This window comes from Quercus suber, unplaced genomic scaffold, assembly GCF_002906115.3.
Source record: "Quercus suber isolate HL8 unplaced genomic scaffold, Cork oak 2.0 scaffold_120, whole genome shotgun sequence".
In the NCBI taxonomy this organism is placed as follows: domain Eukaryota; kingdom Viridiplantae; phylum Streptophyta; class Magnoliopsida; order Fagales; family Fagaceae; genus Quercus; species Quercus suber.
Window position 1 is genome coordinate 452,608 of NW_027069585.1, and position 24,257 is coordinate 476,864.

Consider the following 24,257-nt stretch of genomic DNA (forward strand, 5'->3'; position numbering starts at 1 on the left):
TTTATTCATTTGTATGTCAAGGCTTGTTTGACAAAGCCCTTTAAAATGAGGCATTATCAAAACCAATCATAACAAAAATAAATAAACAAATGCATCACTATTCGCTATTCCGGAGGCAGACCGAAACCCAATATTGATAGTGATAAAGCAAGAAAAGAAGGGCAATAGTAATAAACCATAATGCCTTTTGCAGCTACGCTAAATATAAACTTATTTGAGTACCTAAAATGTAAAAAAGGGCATGAAGGATTGGCAACAATGAGAGCATCAAGATAGAACACTAACACTAGCTAACCTTCCCCATATTGTATGTTTTTGTTGCCTAAAATAAACGTACAATGATAACTTGAGATATGTTTATTGGCAGCAATGAGAGCATCAAGATAGAACACTAGCTAGACTTTTCTGTAAGATGATGATGATGATGAGAGCTTCTTGATTTTCGCAAGACAATTGTCTCCAGGCGTTGAATGAGGTAAGTATGTCACGGCAGTTCCCGGGTTTAGTGGTTCAAGTCTGCACATCAAAGGGTTTAAAGTAAATCATTTGGAGCTGCATTAAGTAGGAAGGTAGAATTTTGGTGCCACACAAAGATATATATTAAAGCATTTTAATTTTTTATGCATGCAAAAGGAATCCAAATTAGGTTAACAAATATAGGTTCTATCAACCCAAACTTAGATGGGCCTTGATTTGATTCAGACACACTAATAATACAAGAGACACTAAAGGTTTGGTGGCTTTGAATTTTTCAGACTTCAAATTCTCTTAAAATCATAAAATATTAATTAAAAAATTGAAAATAAAAAGAAAAAACCAAAGGAAGTCACTCGTAATCAAGGAGAAAATAATGAAGAAAAGTATAAATTTCAAGTTTTGCCAAATCACTTCCGGGCCATAGCCTAGTCCCTCTTCCAAAGGGAAAAAAAGTTCCAGCTTTGTGTTTATTCTCCTGCATTTCATATAACAAATGTATAACTGTGCCCACTGCCCAGTAAAGTAAATTATATATGCGTTGCTTAAGAAAATAATAATAATAATAATAAAATAAATAAAAAAAAAGACTTATAATCTTACTTCCCATCTCGAAGGATTAAAGTCTTTGGGGTTCGGATAATTTTCTGGATCCATGTGAACTCCCCTAAACCAAACTAACACTTTCCATCCTTGTGGTATTGTATAACCTGCAATAAATGGTAATTCTTAATGAATTATAATATAAGAAACAAACGAATTAGAGAAAATGAAGGTAATTGAATGAGTACTAACCATTGATGCTAACATCAGTTTTTGCCTCACGACAAGTAAACAATGAAATAGTAACTGCCCGCAACGTCTCGTCAATAACCTTTGAATCCAAAGATAGAACTTGCTTACTTAGAATAATTTTTGCCTAAATGTATAACACATAAATTGGATAATAAGCAAACCTGTTTTATTAGAAACATATCTTGGAAAGATATTCCATTTGTTTAATTTCTTTATAGATCAATCCTTTCTCTGTTGGTGGTCTTCCTCTAATAATCTCCTCTTGCCCTCTCTGAAAAGTTCAGGTTTATCAAAAAAAGCCTTCAAGATCTCAACAATAGTACACATATGCATGCATATTATTAACGCTACTGAATTTACGTGTTATCTCGTTGACAAACCATTAAATTACCTTAACACACAATAGCAGCATAACAAAATTAGATAATCTAATTTATGTACAACAAGCCCTGCGTTAAAAAAATATAATAATAATGATACAATGAGCCCTTAGATGTTTAGAGAATTTTAGGGTTATATGCATTGGTTATTTCCATGCAAAGCGGTGTATGTATATCACGAAACGCATGCATTAGCTAGTGTTGTTAATGGAATGAGAGAAAATGTGAACCTATAGTCTCTTAACCCTGCAAAATGCAAATCTAAAAAAAAATTACAGATTATGCAAATTTTTCCAATAATCAAGAAGTTCTGTCCAACCCACCTTAGCTTTTTGGAGACATTCTGGATGTTGTTGTAAAAAGAGGGTTGCCCACATTGTGGCATGGGCTGAAGATTCATGGCCAGCATTCAAGTACGTAAGGATTATGTCTATGATCTTCTCATCGTCCAATTTTCTGCCATTCTCTTCAACATCCATTAATAAGTCCATCATATCCTTCTGTGTCTCTGAAAGATTGCTACTTTTTCTTGCCCTTCTTCCATCAACAACAGCTTGAAGGATCTTTGCCAGCTTTTTCCGAGCCTGATGCATGAAACATCATTATTCAGTGGATCAGTTTAAAAAACAAAGTTACTCTTATGCAAGTAAAATAACTATGGTGATCAATACGCTTCTCTTATATATATTGAATAAAAATAAAACAATAATTGTGGGAGGAGTTTTGCTTAAATTACACAGAAGTCCCTAGATGTCAACATGAACCCTAAAACAAAAACAAAAACAAAAACGAAAAAAAAAAAAAAAAAAAAAAAACAAAAAACAAATTGACAATGATGAATTAAAAAAAAAAAAAAAAAAACAAAAAACAAAAAACAAATTGACAATGATGAATTAAAACCTAAGCATTTTCGTTGAGAGCACGAGAAGCTAGCCATCAATTAAGTTACAAGAATCATCACGCTTATATTGAATTTTCAAATAGCTAGAGAAGTTCTTTTGGTTGTTTAATCTTTTTTATTTTATTATTATTTTGATGATTCACCTTTAAACCTGTTTCCATCCCTTGAAAAACAAAATACAATGAGCACTATTAAAAAAAAGTAGGCAAAAGCCACTTTTAGTTCTTACATTTTTAGACAATTCTCATTTTAGTTTCTATATTTTATTTTTACCGCTTTTAGTCCCTACCCTGAAAAATGCTTCCCGTTTTGGTCCCTACCATTACATCAGAAATAGAGAAAACTGATGTGACAAACGGCAGGAATAAATAATAATAAATTAATGTCCACATGGTCTAAATTAATAATAAAAATATTTTTTGACATTAAAAAATGCCACGTCAACATCTAAATTTAAAAAAAAAATTATTAATTTTAACTAAATAAAAAAAAATTAAAAACAGAATTAAAAACTAAAAATTACATGAATTGAGATCTAAGTGTGTTTTAAATAAGAACACAAACCCAAAAATTAAAATCCAAAAATTAAAAATCTCAAAATCACAATTTTCTCAAACCCAGCAATATCATCAAATCCTAAAGCCTCATAATATCAAATTAATTCAAAAATACAATACAACCAATCCAAACAAAAAAAAAAAATCTCAAACTTAAAACAACCCATCTTATTTTAAAAGAAACCCAGCAAACCCACCTTAAGCAAACCCAGATTCGGTGGCCATGCACCCATCCGTCCACAAGTACTTCCCCGATCCGTGCGGCGCGTTCCCTGACAAACCCCGATGTATGGATCTCTGTTCGCGAGTGGCTTCTTCGCCACAGTTACGCCCACGTTTACGGCGGCGATTAGCGAAGGTGAGCTAGTTAAGGTTGTTGGCATTGCCCTTTGTGTGCTACCAACTTGGGATCGACTACGCACGACTGTTAATATCACTTTGTTAGATTTCTTCTTCTTCGTGGTGGTGGATACGACGTCATTCGGCTCATCATATAGTAGTGCTTCACGCATTTTTTGTTCTGGCTCACAAAACCATAAACCCACTTCCAAATTAACTTTATTTATTTTGTTATAAATAAATACTAATCTCCACCGCATTGACTCACACGCTGGAGTTCGGAGCTTTGGCTAAGCATTTTCTGGCAACTCTAGACTCTTCTATTTTCTCTCTCTCTCTCTCTCTCCAAAACTTTCTCTTTAGTACCACCTGCTTTGTGTTTGGGAAAAATAGGTGGTTCTGATCTGGGTTTGGTGTGTGGCTTGCTTCGTGGTTTGGTTCTTCATTTGTGGTTTGGTTTGTGATTTATTGGTGGGTTTGGTCACTATGATTGTCCCTGGGTTCATGGCTTGCTTCAGACGTGGTGGTTGATGGGCTGTTCTGAATTTGAGATTTTTTTGTTTGGATTAGTTGGGTTGTATTTTTGGATTGATTTGATACTATGGGGCTTTAGGATTTGATGATATTTGGGTTTGAGAAAATGGTGATTTTGAGATTTTTAATTTTTGGATTTTAATTTTTGGGTTTGTATTCTTAGATCTGGATTTGTGTTCTTATTCAAGACACACTTAGATCTCAATTCATGTAATTTTTAGTTTTTAATTCTGTTTTTAATTTTTTTATTTAGTTAATTAATAAATTAATTTTTTTAATTTAGATGCTGACGTGGCATTTTTTTAATGCCAAAAAACATTTTTTATTACTAATTTAGGCCACGTGGACATTAATTTACTATTATTTATTCCTGCCGTTTGTCACGTCAGCTTTCTCCGTTTCTAATGTAATGGCATGGACCAAAATGGGAAGCATTTTTCAAGATAAGGACTAAAAGCGGTAAAAATAAAATGTATGAACTAAAATGAAAATCGCCTGAAAATATAAAGATTAAAAGTGGCTTTTCACTAAAAAAAGTATTAACAAATAACTCCCAAATTTACTGTCTATTTCTTTTTCTTTTTCTTTTTTCTTTTTTTAATTCGATAGAGAAAATGGGAGTTTTGAAATACATGTATCTGCTAGAAATGTCAGAAAGTATCCACTGAATTTTTCACAACGAATTTTCACCTATTGGTTTGATTGGGTCGGTACAATGGGTTTGTCAATTGGATTTTGTGGTAATTGGCTATATGGGTCTTGATTGTGGGTGTTTCACTGAGTGAGTTATTAGATTTTGTTAATGGGCTTTCCTGAGGCGACATGGGTTTTTTTGTTGGGCTACTTGTGGCTAATTGTGACCGAATGCGGCTTGCAGCCTTGCCATTCAATGTAGGATATATATCAATAAATTTTTATTCTTTTACCAAACAAATTTTCAATTTTTTTTTCTAAAAATTGTAAAAAAAAATTCAAATAAATCTTTCTAAATACATTTTTAATTTAATACACCCAAAAAAAATCTTTTAGTTTAGTCTAAAAAAAATTAAAATTTTTTTAAGGAAGTTTTTGAAAACCCAAAAACCAAACATACCCCAAAAGATAAACCAATTTTATAAAGCAATTACCCAATTAGTCAATGGGTAATACCTGGCAAATGGGTTAGGCCGGGTCAGGTTTGTGTTGGGTTAATCGGGTTCGAGTCTAAATTGGATTCAAGTCAAAATTGGGTCATTCTTATTTGTGTCAAAAATGAGTTGGATCAATCAGGTTACTGGTTGGGTTGAGTTGTGTTAGAGTGACCATATTTTTCACATGATTTTAAAAATAATAATAATAATAATAATAATAATTGACCCTTGGTAAGTTATGCAACAAATAATTACCCAGAAAAAAGAAGCAAAAAACCTAAGTTTCTAACCGCCAAACTTGGAATGAAAAAGGAACATTTTTTTTTAACAAATTCCAACACTTGGGTTCAAAAAAAAAAAAAAAAAAAAAAACAAAAAACAAAAAACAAATTGACAATGATGAATTAATACCTAAGCGTTTTCGTTGAGAGCACGAGAAGCTAGCCATCAATTAAGTTACAAGAATCATCACGCTTATATTGAATTTTCAAATAGCTAGAGAAGTTCTTTTGGTTGTTTAATCTTTTTTATTTTATTACTATTTTGATGATTCACCTTTAAAACCTGTTTCCATCCCTTGAAAAACAAAATACAATGAGCACTATTAAAAAAAAGTAGGCAAAAGCCACTTTTAGTTCTTATATTTTCAGGCAATTCTCATTTTAGTTTCTATATTTTATTTTTACCACTTTTAGTCCCTACCCTGAAAAATGCTTCCCGTTTTGGTTCCTACCATTACATTAGAAATAGAGAAAACTGATGTGGCAAACGGCAGGAATAAATAATAGTAAATTAATGTCCACATGATCTAAATTAATAATAAAAAATGTTTTTTGGCATTAAAAAATGCCACGTCAACATCTAAATTTTTTAAAAAAATTATTAATTTTAACTAAATAAAAAAAATTAAAAACAGAATTAAAAACTAAAAATTACATGAATTGAGATCTAAGTGTGTCTTAAACAAGAACACAAACCCAAAAATTAAAATCCAAAAATTAAAAATCTCAAAATCACAATTATCTCAAAATTTTCTCAAACGCAGCAATATCATCAAATCCTAAAGCCTCATAGTATCAAATTAATTCAAAAATACAATACAACCAATCCAAACAAAAAAAAATCTCAAACTCAAAACAACCCATCTCATTTTAAAAGAAACCCAGATTCGGTGGCCATGCACCCATCCGTCCACAAGTACTTCCCCGATCCGTGCGGCGCGTTCCCTGACAAACCCCCGATGTATGGATCTCTGTTCGCGAGTGGCTTCTTCGCCACAATTACACCCACGTTTACGGCGGCGATTAGCGAAGGTGAGCTAGTTAAGGTTGTTGGCATTGCCCTTCGTGTGCTACCAACTTGGGATCGACTACGCACGACTGTTAATATCACTTTGTTGGATTTCTTCTTCTTCGTGGTGGTGGATACGACGTCATTCGGCTCATCATATAGTAGTGCTTCACGCATTTTTTGTTCTGGCTCACAAAACCATAAACCCACTTCCAAATTAACTTTATTTATTTTGTTATAAATAAATACTAATCTCCACCGCATTGACTCACACGCCGGAGTTCGGAGCTTTGGCTAAGCATTTTCTGGCAACTCTAGACTCTTCTATTTCTCTCTCTGTCTCTCTCTCCAAAACTTTCTCTTTAGTACCACCTGCTTTGTGTTTGGGAAAAATAGGTGGTTCTGATCTGGGTTTGGTGTGTGGCTTGCTTCGTGGTTTGGTTCTTCATTTGTGGTTTGGTTTGTGATTTATTGGTGGGTTTGGTCACTATGATTGTCCCTGGGTTCATGGCTTGCTTCAGACGTGGTGGTTGATGGGCTGTTCTGAATTTGAGATTTTTTTGTTTGGATTAGTTGGGTTGTATTTTTGGATTGATTTGATACTATGGGGCTTTAGGATTTGATGATATTTTGGGTTTGAGAAAATGGTGATTTTGAGATTTTTAATTTTTGGATTTTAATTTTTGGGTTTGTATTCTTAGATCTGGATTTGTGTTCTTGTTCAAGACACACTTAGATCTCAATTCATGTAATTTTTATTTTTTAATTCTGTTTTTAATTTTTTTATTTAATTAATTAATAAATTAATTTTTTTTAATTTAGATGCTAACGTGGCATTTTTTTAATGCCAAAAAACATTTTTTATTACTAATTTAGGCCACGTGGATATTAATTTACTATTATTTATTCCTGCCGTTTGTCACGTCAGCTTTCTCCGTTTCTAATGTAATGGCATGGACCAAAATGGGAAGCATTTTTCAGGATAAGGACTAAAAGCGGTAAAAATAAAATGTAGGGACTAAAATGAAAATCGCCTAAAAATATAAAAATTAAAAGTGGCTTTTCACTAAAAAAAAATATTAACAAATAACTCCCAAATTTACTGTCTATTTCTTTTTCTTTTTCTTTTTTCTTTTTTTAATTCGATGGAGAAAATGGGAGTTTTGAAATACATGTATCTGTTAGAAATGTCAGAAAGTATCCACTGAATTTTTCACAACGAATTTTCACCTATTGGTTTGATTGGGTCGGTACAATGGGTTTGTCAATTGGATTTTGTGGTAATTGGCTATATGGGTCTTGATTGTGGGTGTTTCACTGAGTGAGTGATTTTGTTAATGGGCTTTCCTGAGGCGACATGGGTTTTATTGTTGGGTTACTTGTGGCTAATTGTGACCGAATGCGGCTTGCAGCCTTGCCATTCAATGTAGGATATATATCAATAAATTTTTATTCTTTTACCAAACAAATTTTCAATTTTTTTTTTTCTAAAAATTGTAAAAAAAAAAATTCAAATAAATCTTTCTAAATAAATTTTTAATTTAATACACCCAAAAAAATCTTTTAGTTTAGTCTAAAAAAAATTAAAATTTTTTTAAGGAAGTTTTTGAAAACCCAAAAACCAAACATACCCAAAAGATAAACCAATTTTATAAAGCAATTAGCCAATTAGTCAATGGGTAATACCTGGCAAATGGGTTAGGCCGGGTCAGGTTTGTGTTGGGTTAATCGGGTTAGAGTCTAAATTGGATTCAAGTCAAAATTGGGTCATTCTTATTTGTGTTAAAAATGAGTTGGGTCAATCAGGTTACTGGTTGAGTTGGGTTGTGTTAGGGTGACTATATTTTTCACATGATTTTAAAAATAATAATAATAATAATAATAATTGACCCTTGGTAAGTTATGCAACAAATAATTACCCAGAAAAAAGAAGCAAAAAACTAAGTTTCTAACCGCAAAACTTGGAATGAAAAAGGAACATTTTTTTTTTTTAACAAATTCCGACACTTGGGTTCAAACCCACCATAAAAACTTAGAAAAACTAGTTAAAAAGTGAATATTTAAAGTTTACACAATTCAATTTCAAAATTCATTAATGATATTATAACTATGAATTAGTGCGGTGGAATGGAGTATGGACCCTATGGTTGTGCCGGAATGGTCAGTTACTTGCAAGTTGCAACCTCATTCAGACTTATTTTTTCAATTAGCCTATTAGGGGAAGAAAATAGTTCCACTTTTTGTTAGAGTATATTTTTTATAGAAATTTATAGATTATTCTTCTAAGGAACCTTTGCCAAATCTTAGATAGCTTAGTGTTTTACTGTTTTAGTTTTTAACTTTTAATATATATGTATATATATATATATTTTAAATAATGGTGTGGCGATCATTTCTTTATTTATACATACAATGACAATATGCTCCTAAAAATAAACCAAACAATGTTTATATAAATATATATATATATATATATAAAAGCAAACAATAAAAGTATGAATTATAAAACAAATCTGATTTAAAAAAATAAAATAAAAACGTCGTTTAAAAAAATGAGTCAAGTCACGAGTCAACCCATTTTTAATCTAAATTGGGTTTGGGTTGGGTTATTATCTTTGAGGTTCAGGTCAGACTATCAAGTCAGGTCTAATATAATGGGTATGGATAGAAATTTTTGCACCCTCTTTCTTTTGTTGTGTTTGTGGTAAACCCAAGGTGAGCCATGAGTGGCAATCTATGTGAGAGAGGGTGTAAAAATTTATGTGAAATTTCATGTGTGTAGCAAAATTGTATATAAAGTTTCCATATGAGGTACCTAAACCTAAACATAATTTAGAGAAAAAAAAAAAGTCATGCTAACGTTAATAATTCATTTTAGAAAAGTTTTAATATCACTTTTATGAGAAACAAAAAAAACTATCAAAATATTAATTACTTTTTTTTTTTCATTTCCCATAAAAAAAAAAAAGTTAAAATGAATTATTAACCAGTGCCTTAAGCACACTCATTAGCATTTCCAAAAAAAAAAAAAAATACACCCCATGGTATTGCGGTGGCAAAACAGGTAGACACATGAGCTTTGATGAAATTAAGAAACATTTATATAATTGGATCTAACCTTGGGTGCCTTATAGAATGAAAATCCAGGCAGGTTAATGGCCATGGCTCTTAATCCATTGTATAGATTAGCATACTCCTCCAAAGTCGTCATCATTGGATCAACCTCACTGCCCAAAAAAATGTGCATAATAATTTTAAAGGTGATCTTCTTGACCTCAATCAAGAACTCAATTGGTCCCATCCAAAAAAAAAAAGAACTCAATTGGTCTGTTTTTCTTAGCAAGTTCATCTAATGAATTTATGGTAACTTCCTTGATGTACTCATGGTACATAGACAGTGCCTTGTAGCCATTAATTGGTGCTGCTGTAAGCCTGCGAAGACGCTTGTGTTCTTCACCAGATAAGCCCAAAAATGATTTCCTCCCCATTAATTCATTAGTTATTTAGGCCAACCTGATTGAAATCTTTCATCATCCATCAACACTTGTTTGCATGTTTCGGACAATGTGACAATGATGCTTGGGCTTCCAAACATGTAAGCCTTGTAGATTCCTGTGCGACCAAATCTGCAGATTCCCAAAGCAAACCAAAATTTATATATATTATGATAACAATAGTCGTTCTTAATAATGAGCAATTTGAATTAGTCAAGGAATCATAAATTTTACTGGTCACACCTTGCTAATTATTTGTGCCACATCGTGGTTAATCGTGATGGTCAACTATAGTGTTAGAATATTAGAATAAAAATTTTAAATGATTAAATTTAGATAAAAATATTATTTTGGTCTCTACATTTGAGATTACTATCAATTTAGTAGTAATTAATTTGATTCTTGTTATTTTCAACTTGCAATAATTCGGCCATTACCGTTAATTCAATAACGGAAATTGACAAGAAGTTAATTGTAAATTTGCAAGTTGAAAACAATAAGGATCAAATTGACTGAAAATGTAAAGTCTAAATTAATAGACCCAAAATTTAAGCATCAAATATTTATAATTGAAATCCCAGTGACCGACTAATTAAATATCATGACCAAAATCGCCTATGGTCTGTAATTTTACAGCCATAAAGTTGACGTTCATTTAAATAAACAAATAAATAATCTCTCCAAAAAAAATTCCTCGGCAACATATTTGCATTTGTGAAATTCTTCCACTCAGGTTGAGATTATGCCTAGCTATTTTTGCATAATTTTGTGCATGCATGTCAACATGTTAATGCTTGTTTTGCTTCTCATGGGTTATTTTCATCTTTCTCGTAGATTAACAGGTTTGCACCAAGGAAGACACTGCCCTGCATTTACTCCATCATTTTAGTACTCACTAATTACAAACAAGTTTTGATTTTTACACATTCATTATTTCACATCTAATTTTATGTGTTCAATTGTGGACATACTCGCATCAATTGTAAATGTGTGTGAAATAGTGAAACCTAAACGAGTGTGAAAGAGTTTTTTCCACTGCAAAAAAGAAAAAAAACTCAGAGAGAGAGAGATGGCAACCATGTTGGATATGAATGAATCAGGGTCACCATACTTAAAAGCAAATAGGAAGGACCACATGTTCCCGATCAAAGGCCACCCCATATCACCTGGAGGAAGTGGATACTGCTCTCTACCCAACCTACTCGCATAGTACCATTGATTTGCACTCTTTAGCAACCAATATATTGCAACAGGCCCGCCCACCAAAGTTGTGAAAACCATCCATCCAAAACCCGGCTCCATCTTCAGCTCTTCTCGGAATATGCGGATTCAATTAAGAATCTCACAAAACCAAATACTAAAACTTCACAGTTTTTAAGCCCGTGACATTTCTGCCTATGCCTGTCTGTCTATTATAGCTTGTGATACTTGTGCAGTGGAGTCACATTCCAATGCTTCAACATAAACTAATGCTAAGCGGTTTGTCGTTTCATTTGTCGCTTCTTCAAACCTGCCAAGCGGCCATGACACACTTAAATTTTTTTTTTTTTTTTTTTTTTTTACGACACACTTAAATATTATATGTACATCAAATAGAGTTTTTGCTGTAACTTAAAGAGGGTTTTTTTTTTTTTTTTTTTTTAAGGAAAATAAGCTTACTAGTTGATAACCTTAAAACATGCAGTTTAATGCCTCACTTATACAAGGTTTGTAGATTTATTAAAAAAATGGAATAGAACCCGTTTGAATATAATATATATTCTTTTCTTGATCTGTTGGAATTTGTTTTAAGAGATTATGCAAGAAATAGAAAGTAGAGATATTGAATTTTGGTTGTACTAGAAGAGTATAGTAGTTAATCAATGGGTTCTATTCCTTAAAGTAGGCATTAGTTGACCAAGAACCTTTTTTTTTTGTCTTGAAAGGACTTGATATTCCTTCTACTTTGTAAAGAATATTTAGAAGATAATAAAATTAAATTGCCATTGTTTTCAGTACATTAATCTATTCCTTCTCCAAACACTACAAGCCAAAAAGATGTGTATTTTAAGTCAATCAAACCATCTCGCTGTTCTTCGATGCTGCTCCTTACCTGCCGGCCGCGACAAACATCATTCATGGCACATGCACTTACATAATATATGTACATAAAAGAGTGGTTTTTCTAGAAGAGTATGTATAATGGTTAATCAAATGAGTCTATCCCATTTTTTTTTTTTTTTCATTTGAGAAATGAGTTTTATTAATCCTTAAATGTGCATTAGTTGACCAAGAAACCTTCCACAAGATTAATGCTAAACTTGCACTAGGTTTATTAGCAAAGCATGTACAATGTTAGTTATCAATAAGAAGTTAGCGGTCGAGATTACTCTTGGTTTTGTTGTACAAAATACTTTCGTATTCGAACCAAAACCAGTAAATAAGAAAAACATCTTTACTTCATCACTTAGACCATAAAGAATAACATTGACTAATTAGAAGAAAATAAGGGTAACATTGGGTTCAGGAATTAGGATATGTGGAGGGGGAAGTGCTAAGCATTCCTTCTTCTCCAATCCAAATGATGACTTCTACTTAATTAAAAGCAATTATTACATGTTACCTACTTATGGTTTGGGCCGATTTTACTTTGCCTACTTGTGATTTGAAAAGTATTAATCGACACACCCAAGATTAGCTCTATTATACCGTCATAACCCACCCTCACACTTTTTCATTAGAAAAATACTTTTAAAACAAAATGTAAAACAAAATGGATCTAAAAGAAATTCAAGAAAAACTTTGTATCATAATTGTGAAATCCAAGACCGTGACCTCATATTCGTTCAATTAAAAGTTTGGATTTCATTAACAAAAGATTTAGGGATTTATAATGATTACGAGCAAGAAGATCCAATTTCTATAGCTAACCTAAATTTCAAGAGCTCATACCTCATAGTATATGTTTTTGTCACCAAATCTCTCTCTAACTCTCTTTATGCTTCATATTTTTATTTTATGTTTTAATAATATTTTTGTTTTATGTTTTAATTTTCAGAAAAGAGATTATTTGTAAGTATCTCACACTCCGCGAGAGACATACTAGTTTTCGAAAAGCTTTTTTTGCAGAAAGCAACTCATGGAAAATAAGACATTTATTAGGGTTTTTCTATTGACCAAAGATATTTTTCTGTTTTTTTTTTTTTTTTTGAGAGAGTTACAACCTATATCATCAGACTAATACACCAATCTGTTTTTGGTCTAAGTAAGGATTGAATCCTAGATCTCTTATTCAACCATAAAAAATTTTATCAGTTGAGTTAATTGAAACCCACGACCTTTTTGTCTTTTTTTTTTCTTTTTTTTTTCTTTTTTTTTTTTAATGTTACCAAATGCATAAATACATAAAGTTTTCCATTGAAATAAATGGAGCATTGGTATAAAAGTAAAGATGACTTAACTCTTTTTAAAAAATTTCTTAGTATGGAAGGGACATTTATCCTTGCCAAATATTAGGAATGACAGTTTGCCCCGCCCCACTTGACCCGCCCCTCTCCACTTTGCTTCACGTGGGTTTTTTCTGCCTTGCAAAAGTGGTGGGGCAGGGATGGGGCAAGATTTTAGTCCCGCACCACGGGGCGGGGTGGAGATGTGTTTAGACTTTTTAGACCTAACTCGCCCCGCCCCACCCCACATTGATAGGGGTTAAATTGTAAATTTTGCATACCTTAAAACCTTACTATTTAAACAAACATATCATCAACTTATTTTATTCTACCCAACAAAGCTTTCTGTCTCTTTTTTTTCTCTAGCAAGGTTGGAAATAAGGTACCAATTTTAACATTTTCATTTGTCTTTATTATAAACAAATTTTTATACTATTGAATCATTGATTTTGTATTATGAGATTTTTGTTTTTGTTGTAATATTGTTTTGTTAAACACTTTAATAATATTATTTAATTTTCGCTAAAAATTAGTTTGATTTGATGGGATAAATTTATTTGTAATTTTAAATATATTTTTTTAAACGAAACAGGTTTTATTAAAAATAATTGTAATAGTTGTGGGCAAATTAACAAGAAGTAAAGTTTTACAGGGTAGAGTGAAGTTTTGCGAGGCTCCAAGGGAAAGAGATGGGGCAAAAAATGTTTTCCTGTCATACGAGGTGGGGCAAGGATGGAGAAAGACAAAACCATCCTTGCCCCATCTATATTATTGATTGGGATGAGGATGACCACTAGACATTGATGGTCCTCCATGTTTAGTGAATAATTTCTCAAGGTGAAAGCAAAAGAAAAATAGTAAATCTCGCTTGGTATAAAAGTAAAAGTCAACCTTTTTTTTTCTTTTTTAAATCTTAGAATGGAAACTTCTATCCTTGCCAAATATAATTGTATTCTTGCTAAAAACTAAACATAATTGATTTAATGACTTTGATAACTCTTTTGTCATTTAAAAATATCACGATGAAGTGAATAAGACCCTGAGAGGTTAAGTCTTAGAATTGATTTAATGAATCTCCCTCAACTGTTCCAAACATCCAATATAACAGGCGGCTTCAAAAACCCACCAGAAAAAGAATTGCAATTCAAAAGAAACAGTAAAGAAAAAATACCTGTTTTATTTGTATTTCTAAGTCACTAGCATCATTCTGCCAGGCAATAAGATGCCGCAAAAAAAATATATTTCACGCAGTAAATCTGTAACTGATAAATCAGAAACTTATTTTTTATCTTTTGAGAAATTACATTCATACATTGCTCAAACTTTCAACTATGTTGGCAACACAATATCTGTTAGAATTTCCTGAAAACATCTACTACTACCACTATTCATTTTTCCGTACCACATTAATCTTTCTATTCTAGACAATCCTCTCACAGCACTATGATGACTAAGGACTGATTGAAATTTAAGTATATTAACAATCTCAGAACTTAGCCACGCCAGCTATTTTGTCTCTTTGTTTCAAAGGTTGCCCCATCATTGAGCATGTCCTGTGCATCAGTTTCCATTCCCAGCTTTGAGAGTGCAAGAGCTTGCAAGTAGAATGCAGTTGGCCACTCTGGTATGCACACTTGAGCCTGCATGGCATCTCTCAAGGCAAGTTCTGCTTGGCCATTCATCAAGTACGAGAAGGCTCTCCTTGCAAAGACAGTAGCCGAGGGAACTGACATCATTCCTACTAACTATTTATCACAAAGAAAAGGGGGCATTTCAGTAATAATCAGACCCATTAACAAAAAGAATCTTAATTTCCAGTGATTGAACATTTGTATAGTGACTAATGAAACATATGTAAGAGGAAAACAATTAAAGTTTTTTTACTGGTTAACACTCCAAAATACTAAATATATGTATGATCCCTGTTCATGGTGCATAGTGCATACTAAAACTATCAACTTAGTTCTGGAAGGATCTGATTTTGAGAAGATATTACACTATTATAGATAAAGAAAACAGAGGAACAAAGTGCATCTACCTTCGAATAATACTCGATTGCACTCTTGAAATCCTTGTCCCTAAATGCAATATCCCCAAATTTCTTTGTGTTCAACATTTCCTGCACTTGTTGCGTCCATTCTTGAAATGACAGCTACATAGACAGATCACATTGTCAAACAGAGTAGATAGACTAATGATACTATGAACCCAAAATAAGAACAATCATGAGAAGTAAGCAAAATCACGAACCTAATATTAAATATCAAGTCATTCAAAATATTCCTATTTCTATATTGCATGGAAGCAACTTGTACTGAAATGACAGCTGAGACACAAAACACTGATATGCCAAAAGGGAAAATTCTAAGAACTAACATTGACAAAGTGTAGACGCATCTCCAGATTCCAGGCTGTTGCTGCCAAAACTTATCATCCTACTCCCATTATATTTCTCTGATTCATAATTATTGGATCACTGAACGTTCAACATGCATTAACTTATTTTACACTTGAAAAAAAAAATGCATCCATGGCATTCAATGATTCAAATATGCCCAGGAAGGATGGAGCATCATGATCAACACACTGTCTGCAACAATGAAAGCTCCTTTGAAGTGTCTATTTTGTGTCAACTACACATGAGAATGAACCATACTTCACATCTGAGTTAAATGACAAAAACCACATTAAACTATTACCCAATTTACAATGTACACCCTGAACTTAAAAAATTGAGTAACTAACATCCTACCTTAACTCAAAATTACAAATAGCATCGTACCATTATTATTTTCTGTCAAATTGAAGAGAGTTTTCATCAAATAGCCCCCATAATTCCCATCCAAACACAATGAATTCGCTTAAGCCTTCTAAAAACTCAAAATTGGAAATCCCCACGATGTTAAATATATGCAATTTTGAGTGCAGCGGAGGGCCAGATTGGTCATTTCAAAATTTTGGGGGCAATTACAAATCAGGTGAAAGCCTTTTTTTCTTTTTTTCTTTTTTTAACAATTTTCCCTTACATCCAAATGTTCGTAAAAAGCAGGAAAGAAAATTTTCTTTATCTAATCTTAAATAATTTTCTTACCATATATCCTTAATCCAAAATTCCTAAAATGGTTGGGGTTTACCAAAATTGGCCAAGTCAATCTAATTGTGATTAAGGATTTGTTGACTTGAATATCGACATTATCAAATTGTATCAAAACTTTATACAGTCAAACCAGAAAGTGTGAAGTATAAAAGAGATCATTCAAATACCTCATTTTCTGCACCCTCTTCATCTTTATACCCTGTTTTTAGCAAAATATCATGCACAGCAGTAAGATCCATCCTTGTACAAGCCTTCCCAAGGGGGGAGAGCATAGTTGGCATCACCACTGTATTTTTAGATAGGCCCATTAGAACATGAGATGCCACCTAAAAAAATAAGTTGGATGAATTTAAAACCAAAAGAAAGGGAAGGAAAGCATGATTACATCAAAAAGCGAATCAGAGGCAACAGGAACGTGCAACCAGAAGAGACGGTTTTTCAAGATTTGAAGATAAGATGATATCTCACCTCTTTCTGCTTTTGAAGTGGTGAAACTGCTGCTAGAAGAAACTTTGTATCAGGCCGATCCCTAGGCTCAGACTGAAGACACTTTGAAGCAAGTTCAACCAATTTAGTAGCATCATCATTGGCATACTGTCCTTCCAATGATGAATCCATCAACAGTAACACATTTTTCCCTCTTATCAGGTCCAACGCCTGGAATTGTGATAATCACTTGAATAATTATGGAACTGTCAAAATAGTGTTGGCCATCATATGATTCAACCATTTACTGCTTGAGTGTGTGTGTGTGCCTGTGTATTTGTAAGCATAACCCAAATACTGATATAAACAAGTACCAATGAGTTTTTAGCAAGTTATTCAATGCCAGTAATTAACACGAATTTTGGATTAAGGATATATGGCCCAGAAGTTCTGAAAGTCATGACACACTAAGCTCATAAAGAATTGTAAAGCAAAACAAGTTGCTTGATGAGCACACAACTCCATGTGGAGCCTTTCTCATTACCCAATTGTTCACAATAGTTTGAGGTAGTAATGATGTCAAAAAAATATAAATAAATAAATAAAAACTTACATGACTTAGATACATAAAGGAATCCAATACAACATTGAATGCATCAAGATATATATTTGACTCACATGCAAGGCTGTAATCCTCTAGATCCTTAAGATGAAGAATTACAGATATATGATTCTACATACTCCTTTTTATAGTCCATGGTGATTGCACAAAAGATGAAGAAGACACCTTGGAATTCAAACACATGGAGAACAATCATAGATTTTATGGAATGAAGACAACATACATGACTTGGAGGAATATGCTTCCCACTTAAGAGGTCCAACAGAACTGTTCCATAACTGTAGATCACACTCTCTGGGATGACCCTTCCTGCAGAGTATGACACTAATCAAATTCACTAGATGTGGGTCTTCATATCTCTGTAATTATCACTAGATGTAGGGAAATACTGCTCAGAAGAAACAGTATTTCCATGTATCTGACTACTCACAGCCCTTGAAATATAGGTCACAATATTTTCTTATTAAATGCATTATTACCAAGAGTATAACCTACTCAAACTTGGAGTTCAATACTCCATAAACGAGCCATATATTACTCTGTCATGCTAATATAACAAGTCAATGAGTGACAGAGAAGAGGGTTATGGTAGTATTCTGCTTTAGTAAAGTAATGCCTAGGCTGTTCTAATTATGTTCATAGTGTTGGTGAAAGACAATTTGACCATTTCATCAAACTTAGGTAATGATAAGTTGCAAAATGCATTGGAAGAACGAAATAGACTCTACAATCAAATTTCAGTCATTCAGAAGGATACGTGTTCAATGTAATTACCTGTCCGTAAAAACTCAGGCGGAGTGTAAGCTAAATTAGTACTGTAGCTTTTTCCATCTCGACTATTTTTCATAAGACCAAAACTAGACAAATGAGGGTCACCATCCTGACATGTGAATAAATCAGTCATAATCTAACCAACCAAAAAAGCTTTACAGTATGACATACTATTTGGCCAAAGAAATTGCACATTGATGTTTTTTACAAAATGATTGTGTGCGAGTGCACACACGCACGCATATAAGAGTGAAGGTTGTCCTTAGGAAAAGAATGCAAGCTTGAAAATTTTAAGGTAAATGCAGTCAAAAGCAATATCAGAAAAACTCCATGAAAACTGGAAATTATTCAGTAGTGTAAAAAGGAATATTACTGTCCTATAAGGATTACTACTCAGGCACAATGAAAGAACAAGGAATAAAAATAATGTAAAGCAAACATGGAAGCCTTCTTCAAATAGAAACGGTATAATAGAGCTTTTCTTGCAGATGCATAAATCGAACTCCTTCAATCCCAATTCACTAGTCCATAATTCCTTTTTGTATTCCACGTTAAGTTAGTTGTCCACAGTGAACGGTTAGTCTAAAAGATTTTCAAACATTCTATAATTACTGCTATGTTTAAATTTTGGAATTTTTTAATGGATAAGAAAGTTCCTGAAATTGAGGGCTATTTAATAACTGAGTGATTACAATAGATAATATTTCCTTATGATGAAAAATTTACAAAGATAGAATAACAGTTTGGGGAATCTTTTCCAACTTAATGGCAGTTCTCAAACCATATTCATCCCAGTAAAGGGGGTTATATAGTCACAGCAATTGTTATGGAGAAATCAATGGGATACATCCCCAGGCCTGTGGGTTACAAAGTACTGCCCTTGTGACTCTAGGCAAGGCAGCATAATGATTGTGCACCATGATATCCAGCATGAAAAACCTTGAAAGGACAATGACAAATTGTGTGTGCGTGCGTGTGCATTATAGAGAGAGAGAGAGATATCAAGTTAGCAAGTGTAAGATAACATGAAATGGTTTAAGAAAGAAGAAATGAGAGAAAGAAAAAACATGAGATTCTGCCTAATGTCTACCATGCACAAATCCCAAGCTGCTACATCTTTCTTATTCTCTTTAATGCAAATAAAATGTACCCATTTAAGGATTTATATAGGATATTTTTTAATCCAAATATAGTAAATTACAAAACCATCGTATTACATTCCATGGTACCCCAACATCCCTATCAAATTTGAGGTAATATAATGACCAGATACTCTAGTCTCCTGTCTGGGATCCACACAGTTCTCAGATCAAATGAAACTTGATGAAAAATGTATTCAGCAAAGAAAATAATTAAGTAAACTAAGATGGGGATATATATGAACAAAACATCAAAACAGAATGAGGACATTCCGAATTGAATGTCATGATAAACCCACAAGTTTCACATAATTGTTAGTGCTTGCCTAAAGAGCAATAATAACATGAAAGCAACAAATACACAACCAATAAATGTAGGGTCCTTAGAAGGTGACTTGGGTAAGACCCAGATTACCACAACTTGGTTGATAAATTCCTTTATTCATCACTAACTAAAGTAAAGAAACATGCAAGGAGCATCCCTATTTATTAGTAAGTATCAACTGTTATTGAAAGCTGTAAATTTTCAGTATATTGCTCCATAACTTACAGTAACTCTACCTAAGTCACCTTAGAATTTCCCATAAATGTATACCCAAACAACCAAAATGCCCATAATAGTCAGGTGAATCCAAATTAAAGAATGTGAAATCATTTGAAAACTAATACAGCATATAAAAAATTAAATTCATGAGCATACCTCATCAAAAAGAACTCTGTATGCATTCAAATCATGATAAATTTTCCGATTTGCAGTATTACAATGATCAAGTGCCTGTGCAATAAAATATGCAACTCTAACACGCATTTCCCATGGCAGTGGCTTCTTATCCCCTGTAGGAAATAATTGCAGAAACTGTTACAAGAAGCCCTGAACAGTGAACAGAAATATAACATTTGAGGAATCTGCTCCTATGTGTATTGATCAGTGAAAGTAAAATTAAAGGGAGATATACAACCTGCTCAGAGGGACAAAAAGAGATATGAGGAGTTTTCCAATCCAAAAATTTCGATAACAATGACCAGTGACAATTAACATGCAATTTTTCTTTCTGGTTTTTCCTCTATTGGCAGGACAATGACCAGTACAAAACCTAAATGGAAGGCCAGCCATGTTGAATGTTAGCAGAAAGAAAGTAACAAAACTAAATGCATATAGGACACCACATGAAAGCTTCAAACACAACAATATTGTTTTGATTCTCAGATTCGGAAAGTTGGCAGCTATATGGGAAAGGAGAGTTATTTACAATCTTCACATGGCATTATTAACACCTGACTTAGAGACAACCGGAAAAGCAAATGTGGTTGGAAATGTCACTAAATTATCCTTTTATAATGCTGAAGCGTTATAAGACCAGTTACACCTTATCTAAGGAAACATAGTGCCGAAGAGGAAATATAAACCGTAGTCCCCATTAAATTTAAACCTAAATACTAAATAACATTGTATTCACACATTAAAACCCCTTCCCCAATCACCAATGAGCTTACAGTCCAGTGGCACCCTACCCCCTCCCCTTTGTCACAGGTTTAATTTCCTACCTCCTCCCCCCCCCCCCCCCAACCAAATCCCACACCAAAAAAAAAAAAAAATAATTAAAAAAAAAAAAAAAAAAACTCTTCCTTAGTCAGAAACATTTCCATCAATGCACAAATGATTGGCAATTAGCCCTTGAAATGGAAAGGAAAACCCATTGACCATTCAATTTAGTTCTCTAAAATTTCCAAGAGGTATAGCACAGCTCAAAGCAATAACTACTACACACTTGTGCACACAATAACAAGTTAAAATTACAGCTCAAGAGCTCCCTAAGTGATTGCATGGAAAATATCAACCCCGTATGAGCAACGAAACAGTAGACTTAGTCATTGGATATAAGATTCAATCTTTTAGGAGACAATATCATAATGGGAAAAGCACAAATCATTGTACTTACTATTGCAGCTTCTAATAATATACTCACAGGTTGAGCTCAGGCCATTAAAGTTCATTTATATGGGAAGAGAGAGAATAAAGCAGATCTTTAGTACAGAGAAAGTGTTAATAAAAGAGAATTGATTATCAGTTGCAACTATTTATCTTTTTAAGTCCTATTATGAGCTCAAAAGAAGCTGAAAATTAGGATATTGAGTAATACAATGGAAGAGATGCTTGGACAGAGTATCATTGGGCATGTACTCAGCTACCAAAAGTCGTTCATCTCCTTCAGCACAGCAACCAATCAGATTCACCAATCTCTTATGCCTCATCTTTCCCAATCCTGCTGCCTCTTCCTGATGACCATGACCAAACATTTTTATCAGCATCATACTCAAAACCAATTTGCTCAAAAAGCCATAAAATCATTAATTTTCACTTGAATGTCCTAAACGATGATGAACTAAAGGCCAAACATTTCACTTTCCTTTTTAAAGTGGTCATAAAATAATTATGAAAAGCCCATATAGAATTGAAAGAAAAATATCCCAAAACCCTTGTTGGTTCATAATCCAAGAGTCCACATTCTAATTCCATTTTTTTTTTTCACTTCATTATTAACCAAAGCAAACAAAAGCATAAACCAAAAAGACATTTTCCATCTCTTTTCCCAAACAATATTTTACCCGTTTATTTCTTTTTTCCTCAGCAGCCAAACAGGAAAACCAAATAAATAAATAAAAGAAAAAAGAGATTTCATTTTCTTTTCCTCACCACAAACTGTTGAGCATCAGGCCAAGACTGTCTGGAGAAGCGTTTGACAGCGACTAAGCGGTTGCTGTCGAGCTTGCCTCTGTAAACCACATTGGGAGCTTTCTCTCCACTCTCGGAGACAATGTAATCAGTGCTGAACCCATTGGTGGCCTTGCGGAGCTCATTGAGTCCGTACTCTTTGAATGCTGGGACTTGGAGCTCTTCATTAGCTTCATCCCCATTACCTTCAAACCCAACCAAACCCATCAATATTTCAAAGCCACTCATTACAACCCCCCAAAAGAAAAAAAGTGAGAAAGCAAAAGAAGCTTTTAGCTTCAAAAACCCATAAATAAATAAATAAATAAACAAACAAAACCCATCAAAATTGATCTCCAGAATCTTCAAAACCCCAAAAAAAAATCAAAAAAATCAAAAAAAGCAATGTCTATATATATGACTAAAAACATGAGCACTTTTATTTCCATTAGCTTCAAAACCCCAAAAAATAGTTACAAACAAACAAGACCCCTATCCAAACTCCAAACTAGACCAGCTTGACTTGAACCCCATTAGCTTCAAAACCCAAAAAAAGTTCTTTCAATAGTAGTATTAAAAAAAAGAGGCAGCTTGATCTCTATCATTAGCTTCAAAGTCACAAAAAAAAAAAAAAAAAAAAAAAAAACCAAGCAGAGATAGAGAGAAAGACCTGTAGGGTCGGGTTTATTGGAGTCGGGTAGGGAAGAAGGGTCATCTGGGGAGTGAAGGTGTGTGGTTTTGGAGTGTAAGCAACCCATCACTATTCACTGTTCACTCTTCTTCTTCTTCTTCTTCTTCTTCTTCTTCTTCTTCTTTAGTTCTTTCTTACAGTTACATACACACAAGTACAGAACAGAACAGAACACAGGAAGTTCCAAGTTCCCAGTCGTTTTTTTATATATTAATTATTAAAAGGAAAGAAAAGCTCACAGTCGGAGTCTATAAACGACACGAAACGACAAGACACGGTTTGCATATGAATTGGAGTTTGGACGAGGTTGAATTTCGGGTACTTGTTTGTTTCTCTTTTTTGGCCCGAATTGTCGGAGTTTCTCTCAGTCTCTCTGTGAGACTGGTTGGTCTACATGAGTAATAAGCGATCTCTTTTTTTTTCTTTTTCTTTTCTTACTGTTGTAGACTTTGTAGCTCCAGATTCCATTCCACATTGAAAATTGTTCTACTATTTCTATTTCTTGTTGCACCACCGCAAGCAGTGGACAATTTTTACTAAAAAGTCTTTCTTTTTAAGACAACATTAAATAAATTCAAATTAGTACTCAAAAGCTAAATTAAAGAGTGAATTGGAAAAGGCCAAAAGCCTAAAAGGCATTGTTTCCCCCCCACCCCCCCCCCTTTTTTTTTTTTTTTTAAATGAAAGCCTGAAAGATTTTTTTTAGCAAAAAAAAAAAAAAGCATGAGAGAGGAGAGGTAAATCTGTGAAAAGTGAGATGAAGGAGAGAGAGAGAGAGAGAGAGAGATAGTCACATGATAGGTATATGATGGGGCACGTGCTGGATGGTAGGGCCACTTCTCTGTTATGGTAATTATTGGGAAAATATTATCCTTTGAAATCAGACCAAGAAATTACTTGATATACCGACTTCAGATTATATTCTTCTCTCCTATAAATATAGATTTTATGTTTAGAATTTAAAGAACGGTTGTCAAAAGGCTTTGTAGCTGAATTAACACATTTTCATGTACAAAGTGCTCTCAAAAAAATACTTCTACCAAACACCCCCTAAATATGGGGTTATATCCATATGTAAAAAAGAGGGTATAGTCTACTGAATGTAGTGAATATTTTATGATTTTTTTTTCTTGTTGAGAATGAATATTTCATGAATTAGACCATAAGAAATATGAGTAAATTATGGAATTATCCAAGTATAGGTTACATCATTCCATATTCTCATGCCATGATCATAATTTAATCATGGTACTAATATTCATTGTTTATCATATGACTTTTTCTTTTTTTTTTTCTTTTTTTTTTCTTTTTCTTTTTTTTGATGTAGGACTCCATTTAAATGGCATGCTAAATGTTCAACCCATTTCATCATGTTGTACATTATGGAATTAAACTAAAATGGAAAATTAAATAAGATTTTAGACAGTACTTGCATTGCATGCACTACCTCTTGCAAGAAACTTGGTGGTAAATTACCAT

General features: G+C 33.2%; 2 protein-coding genes across 2 annotated transcripts; both read right to left on the reverse strand.

Moving 5' to 3' along the window:
• Positions 1 to 11,399, reverse strand: LOC112005451 (ent-kaurenoic acid oxidase 2). Its single transcript, XM_024037701.2, is given in 10 exon segments — positions 1 to 516; positions 831 to 952; positions 1,078 to 1,184; positions 1,270 to 1,368; positions 1,447 to 1,540; positions 1,973 to 2,233; positions 9,519 to 9,702; positions 9,737 to 9,902; positions 9,905 to 10,035; positions 10,973 to 11,399. Coding segments are annotated over 10 exon segments (1,509 nt in total). The 5' UTR covers positions 11,197 to 11,399; the 3' UTR covers positions 1 to 395.
• A 3,177-nt stretch (positions 11,400 to 14,576) lies between these two features.
• On the reverse strand, positions 14,577 to 23,295 carry LOC112005450 (serine/threonine-protein kinase BSK2). The gene is made up of 10 exons (XM_065775839.1): positions 22,758 to 23,295; positions 22,070 to 22,293; positions 21,516 to 21,651; positions 20,075 to 20,208; positions 18,239 to 18,344; positions 17,688 to 17,773; positions 16,885 to 17,073; positions 16,584 to 16,742; positions 15,358 to 15,471; positions 14,577 to 15,064 (listed from the first exon to the last, which is right to left on the reverse strand). The coding sequence occupies exons 1-10, from the start codon at positions 22,843 to 22,845 to the stop codon at positions 14,813 to 14,815; spliced, it is 1,488 nt and encodes a 495-aa protein (XP_065631911.1). The 5' UTR covers positions 22,846 to 23,295; the 3' UTR covers positions 14,577 to 14,812.
• Positions 23,296 to 24,257: the final 962 nt, after the last annotated feature.

What these genes read in the sequence shown, in the direction of transcription:
- LOC112005450 (XM_065775839.1), bottom strand. Translation starts at nt 22,845, where the DNA reads ATGGGTTGCTTACACTCCAAAACCACACACCTTCACTCCCCAGATGAC. An exon ending in CTGATGCTCAACAGTTTGTG is followed by an intron (nt 21,652 to 22,069) that starts GTGAGGAAAAGA and finishes CATGGTCATCAG; the next exon opens with GAAGAGGCAGCAGGATTGGG. An exon ending in ACAGAGTTCTTTTTGATGAG is followed by an intron (nt 18,345 to 20,074) that starts GTATGCTCATGA and finishes TTCACATGTCAG; the next exon opens with GATGGTGACCCTCATTTGTC.